The 16669-nt window shown below is 38.1% G+C and overlaps 4 protein-coding genes and 1 non-coding gene across 5 annotated transcripts; 2 read left to right on the forward strand and 3 right to left on the reverse strand.

The window, feature by feature from the left end:
* The first annotated feature begins 2173 nt into the window (after positions 1–2173).
* Positions 2174–5579, forward strand: LOC123423891 (photosystem I P700 chlorophyll a apoprotein A2). The gene has a single exon (XM_045107913.1). It carries the CDS (start codon positions 2530–2532, stop codon positions 4732–4734), a length of 2205 nt encoding a protein of 734 aa, XP_044963848.1. The 5' UTR covers positions 2174–2529; the 3' UTR covers positions 4735–5579.
* A 5-nt stretch (positions 5580–5584) lies between these two features.
* Positions 5585–5656, forward strand: TRNAR-UCU. Its single transcript has one exon. It is a non-coding gene; the product is annotated as a tRNA-Arg (tRNA).
* A 19-nt stretch (positions 5657–5675) lies between these two features.
* LOC123423895 (ATP synthase subunit alpha, chloroplastic) lies at positions 5676–7395 on the reverse strand. Its single transcript, XM_045107916.1, has one exon. It carries the CDS (start codon positions 7294–7296, stop codon positions 5782–5784), a length of 1515 nt encoding a protein of 504 aa, XP_044963851.1. The 5' UTR covers positions 7297–7395; the 3' UTR covers positions 5676–5781.
* Positions 7396–9747: 2352 nt separating this feature from the next.
* Positions 9748–11280, reverse strand: LOC123423898 (ATP synthase subunit a, chloroplastic). Its single transcript, XM_045107919.1, has one exon. It carries the CDS (start codon positions 10899–10901, stop codon positions 10041–10043), a length of 861 nt encoding a protein of 286 aa, XP_044963854.1. The 5' UTR covers positions 10902–11280; the 3' UTR covers positions 9748–10040.
* Positions 11281–11387: 107 nt separating this feature from the next.
* On the reverse strand, positions 11388–16541 carry LOC123423889 (DNA-directed RNA polymerase subunit beta''). The gene has a single exon (XM_045107911.1). It carries the CDS (start codon positions 16517–16519, stop codon positions 12086–12088), a length of 4434 nt encoding a protein of 1477 aa, XP_044963846.1. The 5' UTR covers positions 16520–16541; the 3' UTR covers positions 11388–12085.
* Between the last annotated feature and the right edge of the window lie 128 nt (positions 16542–16669).

A 16669-nucleotide genomic window follows, 5' to 3' on the forward strand; every position in this document is an offset into this window, starting at 1 on the left:
AATGTCCGTTAGGCACCTAACCTTTATGTCATAATAGATCCGAACACTTGCCTCGGATTGACTTTAATATATAATTGCTCCAGTGAATAACTAAAAAAAAAGAAGGGTGGTAGTATAGTAAAGAAAAGAACTAATCACAATATCTATCTTTCAAAATCTATCTTTCAAAATCTATCTTTCAAAGATTCACTAAAAAAAAAGACAGTTGGCGGGTCTCTTTGTATGTCTTGTCCGGAAAGAGGAGGAGTTAATGATTATTCGTTCGCCGGAACCAGAAGTAAAAATTTGTTGTGGATAGGGATCCTGTAAAAACATCTTTTGAGGAATGGGCGAGACCCGGCCATTTCTCAAGAACACTAGCTAAGGGCCCTGATACTACCACTTGGATCTGGAACCTACATGCTGATGCTCACGATTTCGATAGTCATACTGGTGATTTGGAGGAGATTTCTAGAAAAGTTTTTAGTGCTCATTTCGGGCAACTTTCCATTATCTTTCTTTGGTTGAGTGGCATGTACTTTCATGGTGCCCGTTTTTCCAATTATGAAGCATGGCTAAGTGATCCTACTCACATTGGACCCAGTGCTCAGGTAGTTTGGCCTATAGTAGGGCAAGAAATATTGAATGGTGATGTAGGTGGGGGTTTCCGAGGAATCCAAATAACCTCTGGTTTTTTTCAGCTTTGGCGAGCATCTGGAATAACTAGTGAATTACAACTCTATTGTACTGCAATTGGTGCATTGGTTTTTGCAGCGTTAATGCTTTTTGCTGGTTGGTTCCATTATCACAAAGCCGCTCCCAAATTGGCCTGGTTCCAAGATGTAGAATCCATGTTGAATCACCACTTAGCGGGATTATTAGGACTTGGGTCTCTTTCTTGGGCGGGACACCAAATTCATGTATCTTTACCAATTAACCAATTTCTTGACGCTGGGGTGGATCCTAAAGAGATACCACTTCCTCATGAATTTATCTTGAATCGGGACCTTTTGGCTCAACTTTATCCTAGTTTTGCCGAAGGAGCAACCCCTTTTTTCACTTTAAATTGGTCCAAATACGCAGAATTTCTGACTTTTCGTGGAGGACTAGATCCAGTAACCGGTGGTCTCTGGCTGACCGATATTGCACACCATCATTTAGCTATTGCTATTCTTTTCCTAATCGCAGGTCATATGTATAGGACCAACTGGGGTATTGGCCATGGACTTAAAGATATTTTGGAGGCTCACAAGGGCCCATTTACAGGACAAGGCCATAAGGGTCTTTATGAAATCTTAACAACGTCATGGCATGCTCAATTATCTCTTAACCTAGCTATGCTAGGCTCTACAACCATTGTTGTAGCTCATCATATGTATTCTATGCCTCCCTATCCATACCTAGCTACTGACTATGGTACACAACTTTCCTTGTTCACACACCACATGTGGATTGGCGGATTTCTAATAGTCGGTGCTGCTGCACATGCAGCAATTTTTATGGTAAGAGACTATGATCCAACTACTCGATACAACGATCTATTAGATCGCGTCCTTAGACACCGCGATGCAATCATATCCCACCTTAACTGGGTATGTATATTTCTAGGTTTTCACAGTTTTGGCTTGTACATTCATAATGATACCATGAGTGCTTTAGGCCGTCCACAAGATATGTTTTCGGATACCGCCATACAATTACAACCTATCTTTGCTCAATGGGTACAAAATATCCATGCTACTGCGCCTGGCGTAACAGCTCCTGGTGCAACAACAAGTACTAGCTTAACGTGGGGAGGCGGCGAGTTAGTAGCAGTAGGTGGCAAAGTGGCTTTGTTACCGATTCCATTAGGAACCGCAGATTTTTTAGTCCATCACATTCATGCATTTACCATACATGTGACTGTATTAATACTTTTGAAAGGTGTTTTATTTGCTCGGAGTTCCCGTTTGATACCCGATAAAGCAAATCTAGGTTTTCGCTTTCCTTGCGATGGGCCTGGCCGAGGGGGAACATGTCAAGTATCTGCTTGGGATCATGTTTTCTTAGGTTTATTCTGGATGTACAATGCAATTTCGGTAGTCATTTTCCATTTCAGTTGGAAAATGCAGTCGGATGTTTGGGGTACCATAAGTGATCAAGGGGTGGTAACTCATATTACAGGGGGAAACTTTGCACAGAGTTCCATTACGATTAATGGGTGGCTTCGAGATTTCTTGTGGGCACAGGCATCGCAAGTCATTCAGTCTTATGGTTCTTCATTATCTGCATATGGTCTTTTTTTCTTAGGTGCTCATTTTGTCTGGGCCTTCAGTTTAATGTTTTTATTCAGCGGCCGTGGTTATTGGCAAGAACTCATTGAATCTATCGTTTGGGCTCATAACAAATTAAAAGTTGCTCCTGCTACTCAGCCTAGAGCCTTGAGCATTATACAAGGACGTGCTGTAGGAGTAACCCATTACCTTCTGGGTGGAATTGCCACGACATGGGCATTCTTCTTAGCGAGAATTATTGCAGTAGGATAGTGGCTAGGAGGATTTGAAAGGCATTATGGAATTAAGATTTCCCAGGTTTAGCCAAGGCTTAGCTCAGGACCCCACTACTCGTCGTATTTGGTTTGGTATTGCTACCGCACATGATTTCGAAAGTCATGATGATATTACTGAAGAACGTCTTTATCAGAACATTTTTGCTTCTCACTTTGGGCAATTAGCAATAATCTTTCTATGGACGTCCGGAAATCTGTTTCATGTAGCTTGGCAAGGAAATTTTGAATCATGGATACAGGATCCTTTACACGTAAGACCTATTGCTCATGCGATTTGGGATCCTCATTTTGGTCAACCCGCTGTGGAAGCCTTTACTCGAGGAGGTGCTGCTGGTCCAGTGAATATTGCTTATTCTGGGGTTTATCAGTGGTGGTATACAATAGGATTACGCACCAATGAAGATCTTTATACTGGAGCTCTTTTTCTATTATTTCTTTCTACGCTGTCCTTAATAGCGAGTTGGTTACATCTACAACCCAAATGGAAACCAAGCCTTTCGTGGTTCAAAAACGCGGAATCTCGTCTCAATCATCATTTGTCAGGACTTTTCGGGGTAAGTTCTTTGGCTTGGACAGGACATTTAGTTCATGTTGCTATTCCCGCATCCAGGGGGGAGTACGTTCGATGGAATAATTTCTTAGATGTATTACCCTATCCCCAGGGGTTGGGACCCCTTTTGACGGGTCAGTGGAATCTTTATGCCCAAAACCCTGATTCGAGTAATCATTTATTTGGTACCGCTCAAGGAGCGGGAACTGCCATTCTAACTCTTCTTGGGGGATTCCATCCACAAACACAAAGTTTGTGGCTGACTGATATGGCTCACCATCATTTAGCTATTGCATTTATTTTTCTCATTGCCGGTCACATGTATCGAACTAACTTCGGAATTGGGCACAGTATTAAAGATCTTTTAGAAGCGCATACTCCTCCGGGGGGTCGATTAGGGCGTGGGCATAAGGGCCTTTATGACACAATCAACAATTCGATTCATTTTCAGTTAGGTCTTGCTCTAGCTTCTTTAGGGGTTATTACTTCCTTAGTAGCTCAACATATGTACTCTTTACCTCCTTATGCATTCATAGCACAAGACTTTACTACTCAAGCTGCTTTATATACTCATCACCAATATATTGCGGGGTTCATCATGACAGGGGCTTTTGCTCATGGAGCTATTTTTTTCATTAGGGATTACAATCCGGAACAGAATGAGGATAATGTATTGGCAAGAATGTTAGACCATAAAGAAGCTATCATATCTCATTTAAGTTGGGCTAGCCTCTTTCTAGGATTCCATACCTTGGGCCTTTATGTTCATAACGACGTCATGCTTGCTTTTGGTACTCCAGAAAAGCAAATCTTGATCGAACCTATATTTGCCCAATGGATACAATCTGCTCATGGCAAGACGACATATGGGTTCGATATACTCTTATCTTCAACGAATGGCCCCGCTTTCAATGCGGGTCGAAGCCTATGGTTGCCCGGATGGTTGAATGCTGTTAATGAGAATAGTAATTCGCTTTTCTTAACAATAGGACCTGGGGATTTCTTGGTTCATCATGCTATTGCTCTAGGTTTGCATACAACTACATTGATTTTAGTAAAGGGCGCTTTAGACGCACGCGGTTCCAAATTAATGCCGGATAAAAAGGATTTTGGGTATAGTTTTCCTTGTGACGGCCCAGGGCGCGGCGGTACTTGTGATATTTCTGCTTGGGACGCATTTTATTTGGCAGTTTTCTGGATGTTAAATACCATTGGGTGGGTTACTTTTTATTGGCATTGGAAACATATCACATTATGGCAGGGCAACGTTTCACAATTTAATGAATCCTCCACTTATTTGATGGGATGGTTAAGAGATTACCTATGGTTAAACTCTTCACAACTTATCAATGGATATAATCCTTTTGGGATGAATAGTTTATCGGTATGGGCTTGGATGTTCTTATTTGGACATCTTGTTTGGGCTACTGGATTTATGTTCTTAATTTCTTGGCGGGGGTATTGGCAGGAATTAATTGAGACTTTAGCATGGGCTCATGAACGCACACCTTTAGCTAATTTAATTCGCTGGAGAGATAAGCCTGTGGCTCTTTCCATTGTGCAAGCAAGATTGGTTGGATTAGCTCACTTTTCCGTGGGTTATATATTCACTTATGCAGCTTTCTTGATTGCCTCAACATCAGGCAAGTTTGGTTAATTTAGTTTGTTTTTTTGTACTGTATCAGCACCTAGTTCATTACTCTTGATAGAGAGGGAGGATCCGCCTTCTTAAATTTCTTTTTCTATTTATTTTTCCATCTAGGATTAGAACCGTATACTTGATAATAATAGCAACGGCACATTATGGCAAAAAAGAGTTTGATTCAGAGGGAGAAGAAGCGGCAGAAATTAGAACAGAAATATCATTTGATTCGTCAATCTTTAAAAAAAAAGATAAGAAGCAAAGTTTCTCCCTTGAGTTTGAGTGAAAAAACGAAAATGCGAGAAAAATTGCAATCCCTACCGCGTAATAGTGCACCTACACGCCTTCATCGACGTTGTTTTTTGACCGGAAGACCTAGAGCTAACTATCGACATTTTGGGCTATCCGGACACGTACTTCGAGAAATGGTTTATGAATGTTTATTACCGGGTGCAACAAGATCCAGTTGGTAAGGATAAAATACCCTTTCGTATTTGTATGGATTTCTGGAATTGATAATCATAGAGGAGCCCTCTTTACCATTCTGTATAAATGGACTATTCTATTTGTATAGATATGGTAGAGGGACGTATCGAACCCTCTTTTATCCACTAGTTACCCCTCTTTAGTTTAAGAGTATAGAGCAGTTTGGTAGCTCATAAGTCTCATAACCTTGGGGTTGCGGGTTCGATTCCCACTACCGGCCCCATACTCCTTCTTTAATGATATATGCATGATATATACATCATCCATTTGTATCTGGATTTTTTGATTTCCTAAAAGAGTTTTGGTCTAACAGTTTTTTCTCGGAAGAAGACAACAAATAAAAGAAAGAATAAAAGAAAGAATAAAATACGAAAGAAAAGCGTCCATTGTCTAATGGATAGGACAGAGGTCTTCTAAACCTTTGGTATAGGTTCAAATCCTATTGGACGCAATCTTATTTCTATCTATTCTTTAAATAACTATACTAAACTAAAAACAAAGAAAACTTTTTTGCATGATTCAAATAACAAGAGTAGACATGCAAAATAACAAGAGTAGATATGCCAAATTTATTTGTTACTGAAGGGAAAACCGTTCCAGCTGTTCCTGAATAGCTTCCTTCAAAAGGATTTCCGCTTGCTCGGTGAATGTCTTGCTAGAAGATATAATTTCTTGGAATTGAGGTTTAGTATCTTTTAGGTGTTTACGTAACTCATCCAGAAATTTATTTACCTGTTCGATTTCTAACGAATCAAGATATCCTCTTGTTCCGGTATAAATAGTAGCTATCTGCTCTTCCACTGGGAGAGGATTTGCCTGGGATTGTTTAAGCAATTCCCTTAATCGTCGACCCCTTGCCAATTGATTCTGACTTGTTTTATCGAGAGCAGAGGCGAATTGTGCAAAGGCTTGTAACTCTGCGAATTGAGCTAGTTCCAATTTTGATTTGCCAGCTACTTGTTTCATGGCTTTAATTTGAGCCGCGGATCCTACTCTGGAAACAGAAATACCCACATTAATAGCGGGTCGAATTCCGGCATTGAATAGATCCGCCGATAAGAATATTTGTCCATCTGTAATGGAGATTACATTAGTAGGAATATAGGCGGAAACGTCTCCAGATTGAGTCTCAACTATTGGTAAAGCGGTCATACTTCCTTCGCCTAAAAGAGAATTTAATTTAGCGGCTCTTTCTAAAAGGCGTGAATGCAAATAAAAAACATCCCCTGGATAAGCCTCACGGCCGGGAGGTCTTCTTAATAGAAGGGACATTTGGCGATAAGCTTGTGCCTGTTTGGAGAGATCATCATAAATTATTAAAGTATGCCGTTCGCGGTACATAAAATACTCAGCCAGGGCTGCTCCCGTATAAGGAGCGAGGTATTGTAATGTAGCAGGTGAATCCGCCATTTCAGCTACTACAATAGTGTATTCCATGGCCCCCTCCTCATGGAAAGTAGTTACTACTTGAGCTACGGAGGATGCTCTTTGACCGATAGCTACATAAACACATATTACACCTTGCCCTTTTTGATTGAGAATTGTATCTGTAGCTACTGCTGTTTTGCCAGTCTGTCTGTCCCCAATAATTAACTCTCGCTGACCGCGCCCTATAGGAATCATCGAATCGATAGCAATAAGCCCTGTTTGAAGAGGTTCGTATACGGAACGCCTGGAAATTATACTTGGAGCAGGAGATTCAATTAAGCGAGATTCGGAAGCTATAATTTCGCCTTTCCCATCAATAGGTTTAGCCAGAGCATTTACAACACGACCCAAGTAAGCCTCACTCACGGGTATCTGAGCAATTCTTCCTGTTGCTTTTACAAAACTGCCCTCTTGTATCATCAACCCATCGCCCATTAATACAATCCCAACATTTTTGGATTCCAAATTCAGAGCAATACCCCTAGTACCTTCTGCAAATTGGACTAATTCACCCGACATTATTTCACCAAGACCTATAATACGAGCAATCCCATCCCCCACTTGAACTACGCGACCTATATTCTCAATCCCTACTTTCCTATTATATTGTTCAATACGTTCGCGGAGAATTTTATGAATTTCGTCGACTCGAAGGGTTGCCATTAGTGTTTCTTGACTCTTTTTTCGAAAGCAAGGGGAAAAATAATGCCTAAATTCTAAACGAAAGTAGAAGTTCAAGGCCTAATTAATTTAATTATCTCTTCCATTCCAGGGACCCGAGAATGCCAATATTAGCACGAATCGTACGGAAATGTAACTCGGTATTCAAACAACTATTCAGAGTTCCTAGAGCTCCTTGTACGGCCTGTTGGAAAACCCGCTGTCGGACCTGATTCATTGCCCTTTGTTTTTCAAAATAAAGGGTTTCGTTTTTAGACTTTTCTAATTGTTCCAAACTAATAGAAGTAGCATTAATCAAATTTGCTTTTTCTCGTTCTATCTCAGAGTATCCATTCATTCGATACTCATCCGCTTCTAGTTCGACTTTCTGTAATCGAATCCGAGCTTTTTCGAGTTGCTCAATGGTCCCTCTACGCAATTCTTCTGAATTTCGAATAGTACTCAAGATCCTCTGTTTTCGATTATCTAATAAATCTTTTAATGAAAGTAGATTATTTTGTAAGTTTACAACTTTTATGATCTCTTCCCGAACCAAACATGAATCTTTCGATTCATTTGGCTCTCACGCTCCTTTTTTTCTTTTTTTGCTATAGCAATTTCCATATCTTTTTTTAAGTATAAGTAATGAGCCTATCCTCTATCTTATTTTTTATGTTTATATTTCAATATACCGAAACCTATATAAGACTAGATAAATATTAAGAGGACTCTTCCGCCTAGATAAAAATATATCATGGTCAGCAAAGTTGTTTCTTTATTTATATTTGCCCTTTAGTTAATAATTTCAATTTCATTAAGAAAAACTAACTAAATAAATGGAAAATGAAAATTAATAGAATTCTTTTTTTTTTTTCTTCAAATCCAAAAAATTTCTCTTTTTTATACATAGGTCGTCGATTCGGCATTGGTTAAAAAAGGGCAGGGTGCCCCTTCTTTTTTTTTCTAGTAAATAGTTCAAACCATTTTATCGATATGAGTGTTCTATATCAGATAAATTTTACATTAGCTATTTCCCGTTTAAATTCGGTACTAATACTAATATAGTTGTAGAAAGAGTACCTCTTTTTGCCTGGACTTCAAGCAGTTTAGCTTTAACCGTGTTAATGGTCTCACATTCTTGGTTTATAGAGAATCAAAATTGATTTACCAATGAGTCGCGAAATGCTATGGTTCTTCCATATGATTTCTGAATTTATTCAGAAGTAATTCGTCGAGATCGTGCACCCTTTTCTTATTTATCCGAAAAATACTAAAAAATATTCTAAAGTGCAGCCGGATAGATCCAATCTATTCTTGAAATAGACAACTCGCACACACTCCCTTTCCAAAAAAAATCAAAACACCAACCACTACAGTTAGATTTATTAGATTTGTTGCTAAAATATCGGTATTAAGCCCGAAACTGCCAGCGGATGGCCAGTGAGCTAAAAAAACGAAAGAATGGGTTACATTTTTCATATGCTCTCCTCTTATAGATAGGACGAACAAAGAACAAAGTTTTTCGATCACTTACTTCGCTCGCCCTTTTTTGATCGGTTTTTTTAATGCAAATAGATTCAATCTAGTAATTTCTTTTAGATTAAGTCTTAGGTCTTGTTTGACCGGTGAAAGGCTTCCTTTGTTGAAATGTTCCGTTCCCAAAATTCCTAAAATAAAAGGAAAAAACTTTCCACTTTCCTAAACTAAGGACGGGAAATAAGAAGGCGAGCATATCTTCTAAATTAATCATACTCAACTCAGCCCTTCCTAGAATGCGGTATTATCTGTCCCGATAAATAGATAATTCCAGGAGTAATAAATAGGAGTAAATTAAATAAAGTATTGATATAATTGGAATTGCGGAAGCAAATACCAATTTACTAAAAAAAGAAAAAAGTATCTAATCGAAATCGAAAGAACTTTTTTTTTTAGGATTAAACAAAAGGGTTCGCAAATAAAAGCGCTAGTGCCACAACTAGTCCATAAATTGTTAAAGCTTCCATAAAAGCTAGACTAAGCAATAAAGTACCTCGTATTTTACCTTCTGCTTCTGGCTGTCTCGCAATACCTTCTACAGCTTGTCCTGCAGCAGTACCTTGACCAACTCCAGGTCCAATAGAAGCAAGCCCTACGGCCAATCCAGCAGCAATAACAGAAGCAGCAGCAATTAGTGGATTCATGGTGAGTAGTTCCTCGTGTCAAAAAAAAAGAAATGGTTAAGGATACAATCAACCAAAAAATTCTTACTTCTAAGCTCTATTGGGGAGAAGTAAAGTAACTAAAAAGTACAAATTGAAATCAAATTGAAATGTGAATTGTCCGAACTACATAGAAGGGAATTCTATATCCATATATCGGATTAGATAATGAATCTAACCTAGGAATATATAATATAATATCAATATCCTATATACATTTGTTTCTTCTATTTTGTTTGCATATTTTCTCATTTTCTATTGAATCGGATTCTAAAATCATTGCTTAAAGTGGAAACCCGCATAAAAGAGGACTCCACTTATAGATATTAAGGATATTTATTATAGTATAGATCTAGCCTGACTCCACCCTCCTTAATGCATATATACTTTGAAAATTCCATAATATAGTCTATTCTATTCTCTCTCCTACAACTCTAGGCTATATATTCATACGCATTTCTAACTATTGCAACCAAGCAGATTATCTGGAACCATGCATGAATTGAGCTAAGCTGAAAAAAAAAATACTATATTCCAAAACTAGTCAATTCAATGATGACCCTCCATGGATTCACCTATATAGGCTGCGGCTAATGTTGCAAAAATAAGAGCTTGAATACCGCTTGTAAATAATCCAAGAAACATGACCGGTATAGGGATTACTAAGGGGACTAAAGAAACAAGAACAACAACGACTAATTCATCCGCCAATATATTCCCGAAAAGTCGAAAGCTAAGCGATAATGGTTTTGTGAAATCTTCTAGGATGTTAATTGGTAAAAGGATTGGGGTTGGTTTAATATATTTCTCGAAATAGCTCAATCCTTTTTTGCTAAGACCAGCATAAAAATATGCCGCTGACGTGAGTAAAGCTAAAGCAACAGTAGTATTTATATCATTCGTGGGCGCTGCTAATTCCCCATGGGGTAACTCTATAATTTTCCAAGGTAAAAGAGCACCCGACCAATTTGAAACAAAAATAAAAAGGAACATAGTTCCAATAAAGGGAACCCAGGGACCATATTCTTCTCCAATCTGAGTTTTGCTCAAGTCTCGAATAAACTCAAGGACATATTCAAAAAAATTCTGCCCGTCGGTCGGGATGGTTTGTGGATTCCGAACAGCTATGACAACTGAACCTAGCAAGATAGTAATTACGACCCAAGAAGTGATGAGTACCTGGGCATGAATTTGAAAACCTCCTATTTGCCAATAGAAGTGTTGGCCTACTTCTACACCCGATATATCGTATAACCCCTTGAGTGTTTTAATGGAACAAGGTATAATATTCATATTGTCCTCTGATAAAAATTGAACTTCAAAAAAGGAATTCTTTTGATTCAACCATCTCTTTCTCAACTCAGCAACTTGAACTATTAATTTGATATTTAGGATACCAAGAAAGCACATCAGATCATAATATATATCAATACCCTCTAATATATATCAATATTCCCCTTCTTTTTTCTATGCAAAACAAATTCTATGCAAAAAAAGATATAGTAAGTCATTCCATAAATCTACGCAGTTGTCCAAGAATTCACTATATATTCTTAATCAACGATTTCTTATATAGAGAGAACGGCCCTCACAAATTGAAAATACTAATTTGTTAAGAATCAATCGAATTGAAGTCATAGTGTCATCGTTGGCTGGAATCGATATATTCGCGAGATCCGGGTCACAATTTGTATCGACTAAAGAAATAGTAGGAATTCCCAAAATGGCACATTCCCGAAGAGCTATATACTCTTTTTGCTGATCAAGGACGATCACAATGTCTGGCAATCTCGTCATATATTTGATCCCGCCGAGATACCTTTGTAAGGTAGATAATTTTCTCTTCAAGATTGCCACATCTCTTTTTGGGAGATGGTGGAATTTTCCCATTTTTTCTTCCGCTCTTAAGTCTCTAAATTGAGAAAGTCTAGTTTTCGTAATCGACCAATTCGTTAACATACCACTGAACCACTTTTTATTAACATAATGACAACGAGCCCTTATTGCAGCTGATGCTACTAAATCTGTTGCTCTTTTTTTGGTACCAACAATTAAGAAACTTTTTCCCTGACTTGCTGCATCAAAAACTAAATCACAAGCTTCTGATAAAAAACGGGCCGTTCTAGCGAGATTTATAATATGAGTACCTTTACGCTTTGCCGAAATGTAAGGGGCCATTTTAGGATTCCATTTCTTAATACCATGACCAAAATGAACTCCTGCTTCTATCATCTCTTTCAAATTAATGTTCCAATATCTTCTTGTCATTTTTTCCACACTTCCTTTTTTTTTCATCCTAACATTCCATTACGGAATTTATTTCTTTTTGAAGATTAAGAAAGATCCGAAATAGCTTGAAATAAATAAAATAATAATTGTTCTGAGAGAACCTTGTACTAAGAGTTGGCCATTGATACATTGATACATGGTATAAACAAAACCTTAATTTAATGAATTAACTGACTTGTTTTACTTATTAAAATAAAAATCTTAAAAATCTAAAATTTAACCTGTTAGTGTTCTAAGTTCAAAAGTCTAGTAAAGTAAAAAATATGTTTTATGTATCCTTAGGGTTAAATGTTAAATGGGGGTTTTTATGTCTCATAAAAATTGTTTGTTACGTCAGAATCTGAAGAAACTAATTCTGTATGGAGAAACAAAAAATCTCTCATTTCCGACGCGAATAGATTTTTTTTTTTTATTTCGAAATAAAGGTTCTTGTCTTGTGGGGAACGATGCACAAATTTTTGGAATCCGGTACCAACAGGTATAATCCCCCCCAGAACTACGTTTTCTTTCAAGCCTTTCAACCAATCAATGCGACCTCGTAGGGCAGCTTTTGCTAAAACTCGAGCAGTTTCTTGAAAACTTGCTTCAGATATGAAACTTTGGGTATTCAGGGAAGCCCTTGTTATTCCCAATAAGATTGCCCGATAATAGATCGATTCATCCAAAGCTCGCCCTGCTCGTTCCGCTCGCAATAGTCCGATTAATTCCCCAGGCGAAAAAACATTAGACATTCCATCTTCGGAAACCCGCACTTTTGATGTTACTTGGCGTATAATAATCTCTATATGTCTATTATGGATCTGTACCCCTTGGGATCGATAAACCTTTTGGATTTTATTAACCAAAGAAATACGACTTTGGGCTATGGTTAGCTCAGCTCCAATCAAGAATCCCCAAGGGACCCCAAGAATTCTTGGTATACGCTCATTCCAATCCTCAATTCTCCTTTCGAGATTGGGGGATAATGAATCAATTGAACGCGCTTCAAAGATTTGTTCCACTTTTGGAAGACCTTGCGTTATGTCACTAGATCTCGATTTTTCATATATAAACGTAACTAACCTATCTCCCTTGTAAAGGATTTCTCCATAATGACCATTAACAGTTGCTCCTGTAGTGGCCAAATAAGGTTTAGCTGCTCTTATAACAAAGGAATCCATATTTACACTGAAAATTTGACCAGATTTTTTTATGTGCGATTTAAATAGACATACATTTTCACAAATAAATTGTCCAAGGTGAATTATTGCCAATGTCTCTTCCCAAGAATCATGATGGACAAAGTGACAATTCAAAAGGAATGGATCCAACATTATGTTACTATCGAAATTGGAAATCCTTTTATTTTCATCTATTAAAGAGTATTTAAGTTCTTGAAGTACTTGGAAGGTTTGTTTCAAATTGTCAACGAACAAATATTTTTTTAGCAGGATTTTATTATGCGTTAGTAAATAGTAAGATGAAGAAAAATGCGATATACTAGCTACAATAGCCCCTAAGGGCCCAAAAATTTCTAGAATAGGAATTCTAGGATTCCATTCTTTTATCGCATTGGGATGTTTTGAATTCTTGAATAAACCAATTCGAGAACAGTTGGATGCCGACAAAATCATCAAAGATTGGTATTCTTTATTTCGATTCAACAAAGTGCCAATAGCTTCTTGATGTTGGCTAAGTGATTCAATCTTCGCCTTGGAATAAAAAGAATTGCTATTGGCGCGATCTAACCTATTATGGGGAGTCGGTCCTCCACTTGTCCTATCATACCTTTTTCGTGTATACGAAATAGTGGACTTGACTAACTCAATTCTTAGGAAATCGCGAATAAGATCATTTGCTCTTACCTCAACAAGGGAAGCACCAGCCTTTTCTTTTTCTTCTTGTTCCCAATTCACTACTAAGCAAGTTCTAACAAATTGACTATTTGTGTGATAAATTCTTTGAGTTAACTTGCTATTTTCATGATAAATAAAATTGACAAGTCGAATTTGGAGATTATTTTCTTCTTGCAAGAGATCCTGCGGGAAAAGTGTTGCTAAATTTCTTCCTTCGTCCATTTCATATGCCACTGTAGGGCGAACGGAAACAAAATACTTTTCCTTGCTCTTGAGAATTTTTTTCCGTTGAACATAGACCCAATTTTTCTTTTTTTTTGATTCCTTAGAATCTTTTTTTTGTCTTTCTGGCGGTATCAAACACCCACCTAATATCTTATCTGCCTCTTCAGGAAAATGAATATCTCCGGAAAATATTTTGAGTTCCGTATGGCTTTTTTTTCTCTTCACTCGGACCAGTCCGCCTAGTCCACTTCTTGTATTTTTTGTGAGTTGTGTATCCACTCCAATAATACTATTGTCAAGTATCTTTAGGGATGAAGATCTCGGCAAGATATGAAGTTCTTGAAGAATGAAAAAAAACCGATCTACTTCTTTTTGGTATTTTAGACTAAATTCTTTTGTTCCTCGATGCTCAATCAAACCCTCTTTTTTTAAGATGGAATCTTCCTCTGGGCTCTCGTATTCGTCCTCTGAGTCTTCTTCTGAGTCTTCCTCTAAAGTACCATATTTTTCCTCGCCGCTTTCCCCGGGGCTGCCATATTCGTCTTCTGAGTCTTCTTCTAAAGTTCCATATTCGTCCTCTTGGGTCCTATATTTGCTCTCTGGGTTCCCATATTCCTCTTCTGAGTCTTTCTCTAAAGTCCTATATTCGTTCTCTGGGTTCCCATATTTGTTTTCTGGGCTCCCATATTCGTTTTCTAGGGTTTCATATTCGTATTCGTCTTCTAGGATTCCATATTTAGATTCTTCTAGGGTTTCATATTCGTCCTCTCGGGTCCTGTATTCGTGTTCTAGGGTCTCATATTCCTCTTCTGAGTCTTCCGCTCGAGTCCTATATTCTTCTTCTAGGGTCCTATATCTAAATTTAACAATTCCTGAACCCTTTTTATCTTTTCTGTATCGGGGATCGTCAAAATAAGCAAAAATAGTATTTCTACGTAAAACACCCATAAAGGGGATTTCAATCGAAATCCCAAAACAGGATATTAGTTCTTTCTCTTGTTCTTGATGATATTGTAATGGAATGACGAACCTATTTCTTCGCTTTTTCGCCAACAAATCTGAATTATCTTGAAAAATAGAAGGATAGATCAAATTCCAATGGCCATTGGACATGATTCGATCCGACGTTGAATAATCAAGAATTTCCCTATCTTTTTTACCATAAGTATTCATTTGATCTTGATCCTTGTGGAGTGAAAAAGACGCTATACTGGATCTGCACATACTTACGGATAATATCCATAAATGGCTTGTTTTTGGTAATCGACGAAGATTACCATATTGATATTCGGGCGCATGGTAAACATCAGTACTCCAGTGCATTTCGCCGTCTGATTCAGAATAAATATGCTTTTGTACCCTTTCTTTAAAATGTAAAGTGGACGTTCCGGCACGAATCTCCGCAATTACTTGTTCAGATTTTACATATTGATCATTTTGCACTAGAATCAAGCTTTTTGAGGGAATATTCACACTATATAGAATATCTTGACTCTGAATAGTTACATGCAAGTCTATATAACATAGAAAAGCAGGCTGTCCATGACGGGTACGTGTGGGGTGAACCAAATTCTCATTGAATTGGATTTTTCCATTCGAAGGGGATCGTACAAGGTCGGCAGTACCCCCTGTGAATACTCCGCCAGTATGAAAAGTTCTTAATGTTAGTTGAGTCCCTGGCTCCCCAATTGATTGACCCGCAATAATACCTACGGCTTCTCCCAATTCCACCAGATCACTATGAGTAGGACTCCGGCCATAGCATAATTGACAGATCCAAGAAGTGCTTCGGCAAGTAAAGGGGGTTCTAATATATATTGGTTGTGCTCGAAATGGTTGTGCTCGAAAGGCAGTTATGAATCGATTGACTAATCCAATTCCAATATCTTGATTTCGCGCGGCAATGCATCGTGAACCGATATATATATCGTCTGCTAATACACGACCAATTAGTGTTTGGACAAAAAGTTTTTCCGTCATCCCATTTTGAGGACTTACAGAAATACCTCGGATAGTACCACAATCTCTTCTACGCACAATAATATGTTGAACTACTTCAACAAGTCTACGTGTAAGATATCCAGCATCTGCTGTTCGTACAGCAGTATCTACAACCCCTTTGCGGGCTCCATAGCAGGAAATTATATATTCTGTCAAAGAAAGTCCCTCGCGTAAATTGCTTTGAATAGGTAAATCAATCATTTGTCCTTGAGGGTCCGACATTAATCCTCTCATACCTACTAATTGGTGTACTTGAGATGCATTTCCTCTGGCTCCTGAAAAAGACATTAGATAGACTGGATTAGAAGGATCCGTTATCCGAAAATTTGAATTCATTTCTTGTTTCAAATATTCACTTGTCGCATACCATATCTCAACAGATTGGCGTAATTTTTCTACCGCGTGTACAGCCCCATAATAATAGTGTTTCTCCAAAAGAAAACTCTGTTGTTCCGCGTCTTGGACTAACCATCCCTTAGAGGGTATTGTTAAAAGATCCTCGATTCCTAACGAAATCGATGTAGTAGTGGCTTGATAGAAGCCCAGAGTCTTTAGTTGATCCAGTATATGGGATGTATATCCCATTCCAAAATGATCTATTAATCTGCTAATAAGTCGTTTCATACCAGTTCCGTCTATCTCTTTATTATGAAAGACCAGATTGGCCCGTTCCGCCATACATAAGTACCCCCTTTTCGGCTGAGTAGGATTCGACAATTGCTGAGTAGGATTCGACAATGGGCCTGAGTCAGTGATTCGAAAATTTAATTAACTTAATTGCCTCAATCTCAATCTGGATTCGCGTGGCAAATAATGATGATACTAGGG

Source organism: Hordeum vulgare, unplaced genomic scaffold, assembly GCF_904849725.1.
Source record: "Hordeum vulgare subsp. vulgare unplaced genomic scaffold, MorexV3_pseudomolecules_assembly, whole genome shotgun sequence".
NCBI classification, from domain to species: Eukaryota; Viridiplantae; Streptophyta; class Magnoliopsida; order Poales; family Poaceae; genus Hordeum; species Hordeum vulgare.

Coding starts and splice junctions, on each gene's coding strand:
- LOC123423891 (XM_045107913.1), top strand. CDS start 2,530: ATGGAATTAAGATTTCCCAGGTTTAGCCAAGGCTTAGCTCAGGACCCC.
- LOC123423895 (XM_045107916.1), bottom strand. CDS start 7,296: ATGGCAACCCTTCGAGTCGACGAAATTCATAAAATTCTCCGCGAACGT.
- LOC123423898 (XM_045107919.1), bottom strand. CDS start 10,901: ATGTGCTTTCTTGGTATCCTAAATATCAAATTAATAGTTCAAGTTGCT.
- LOC123423889 (XM_045107911.1), bottom strand. CDS start 16,519: ATGGCGGAACGGGCCAATCTGGTCTTTCATAATAAAGAGATAGACGGA.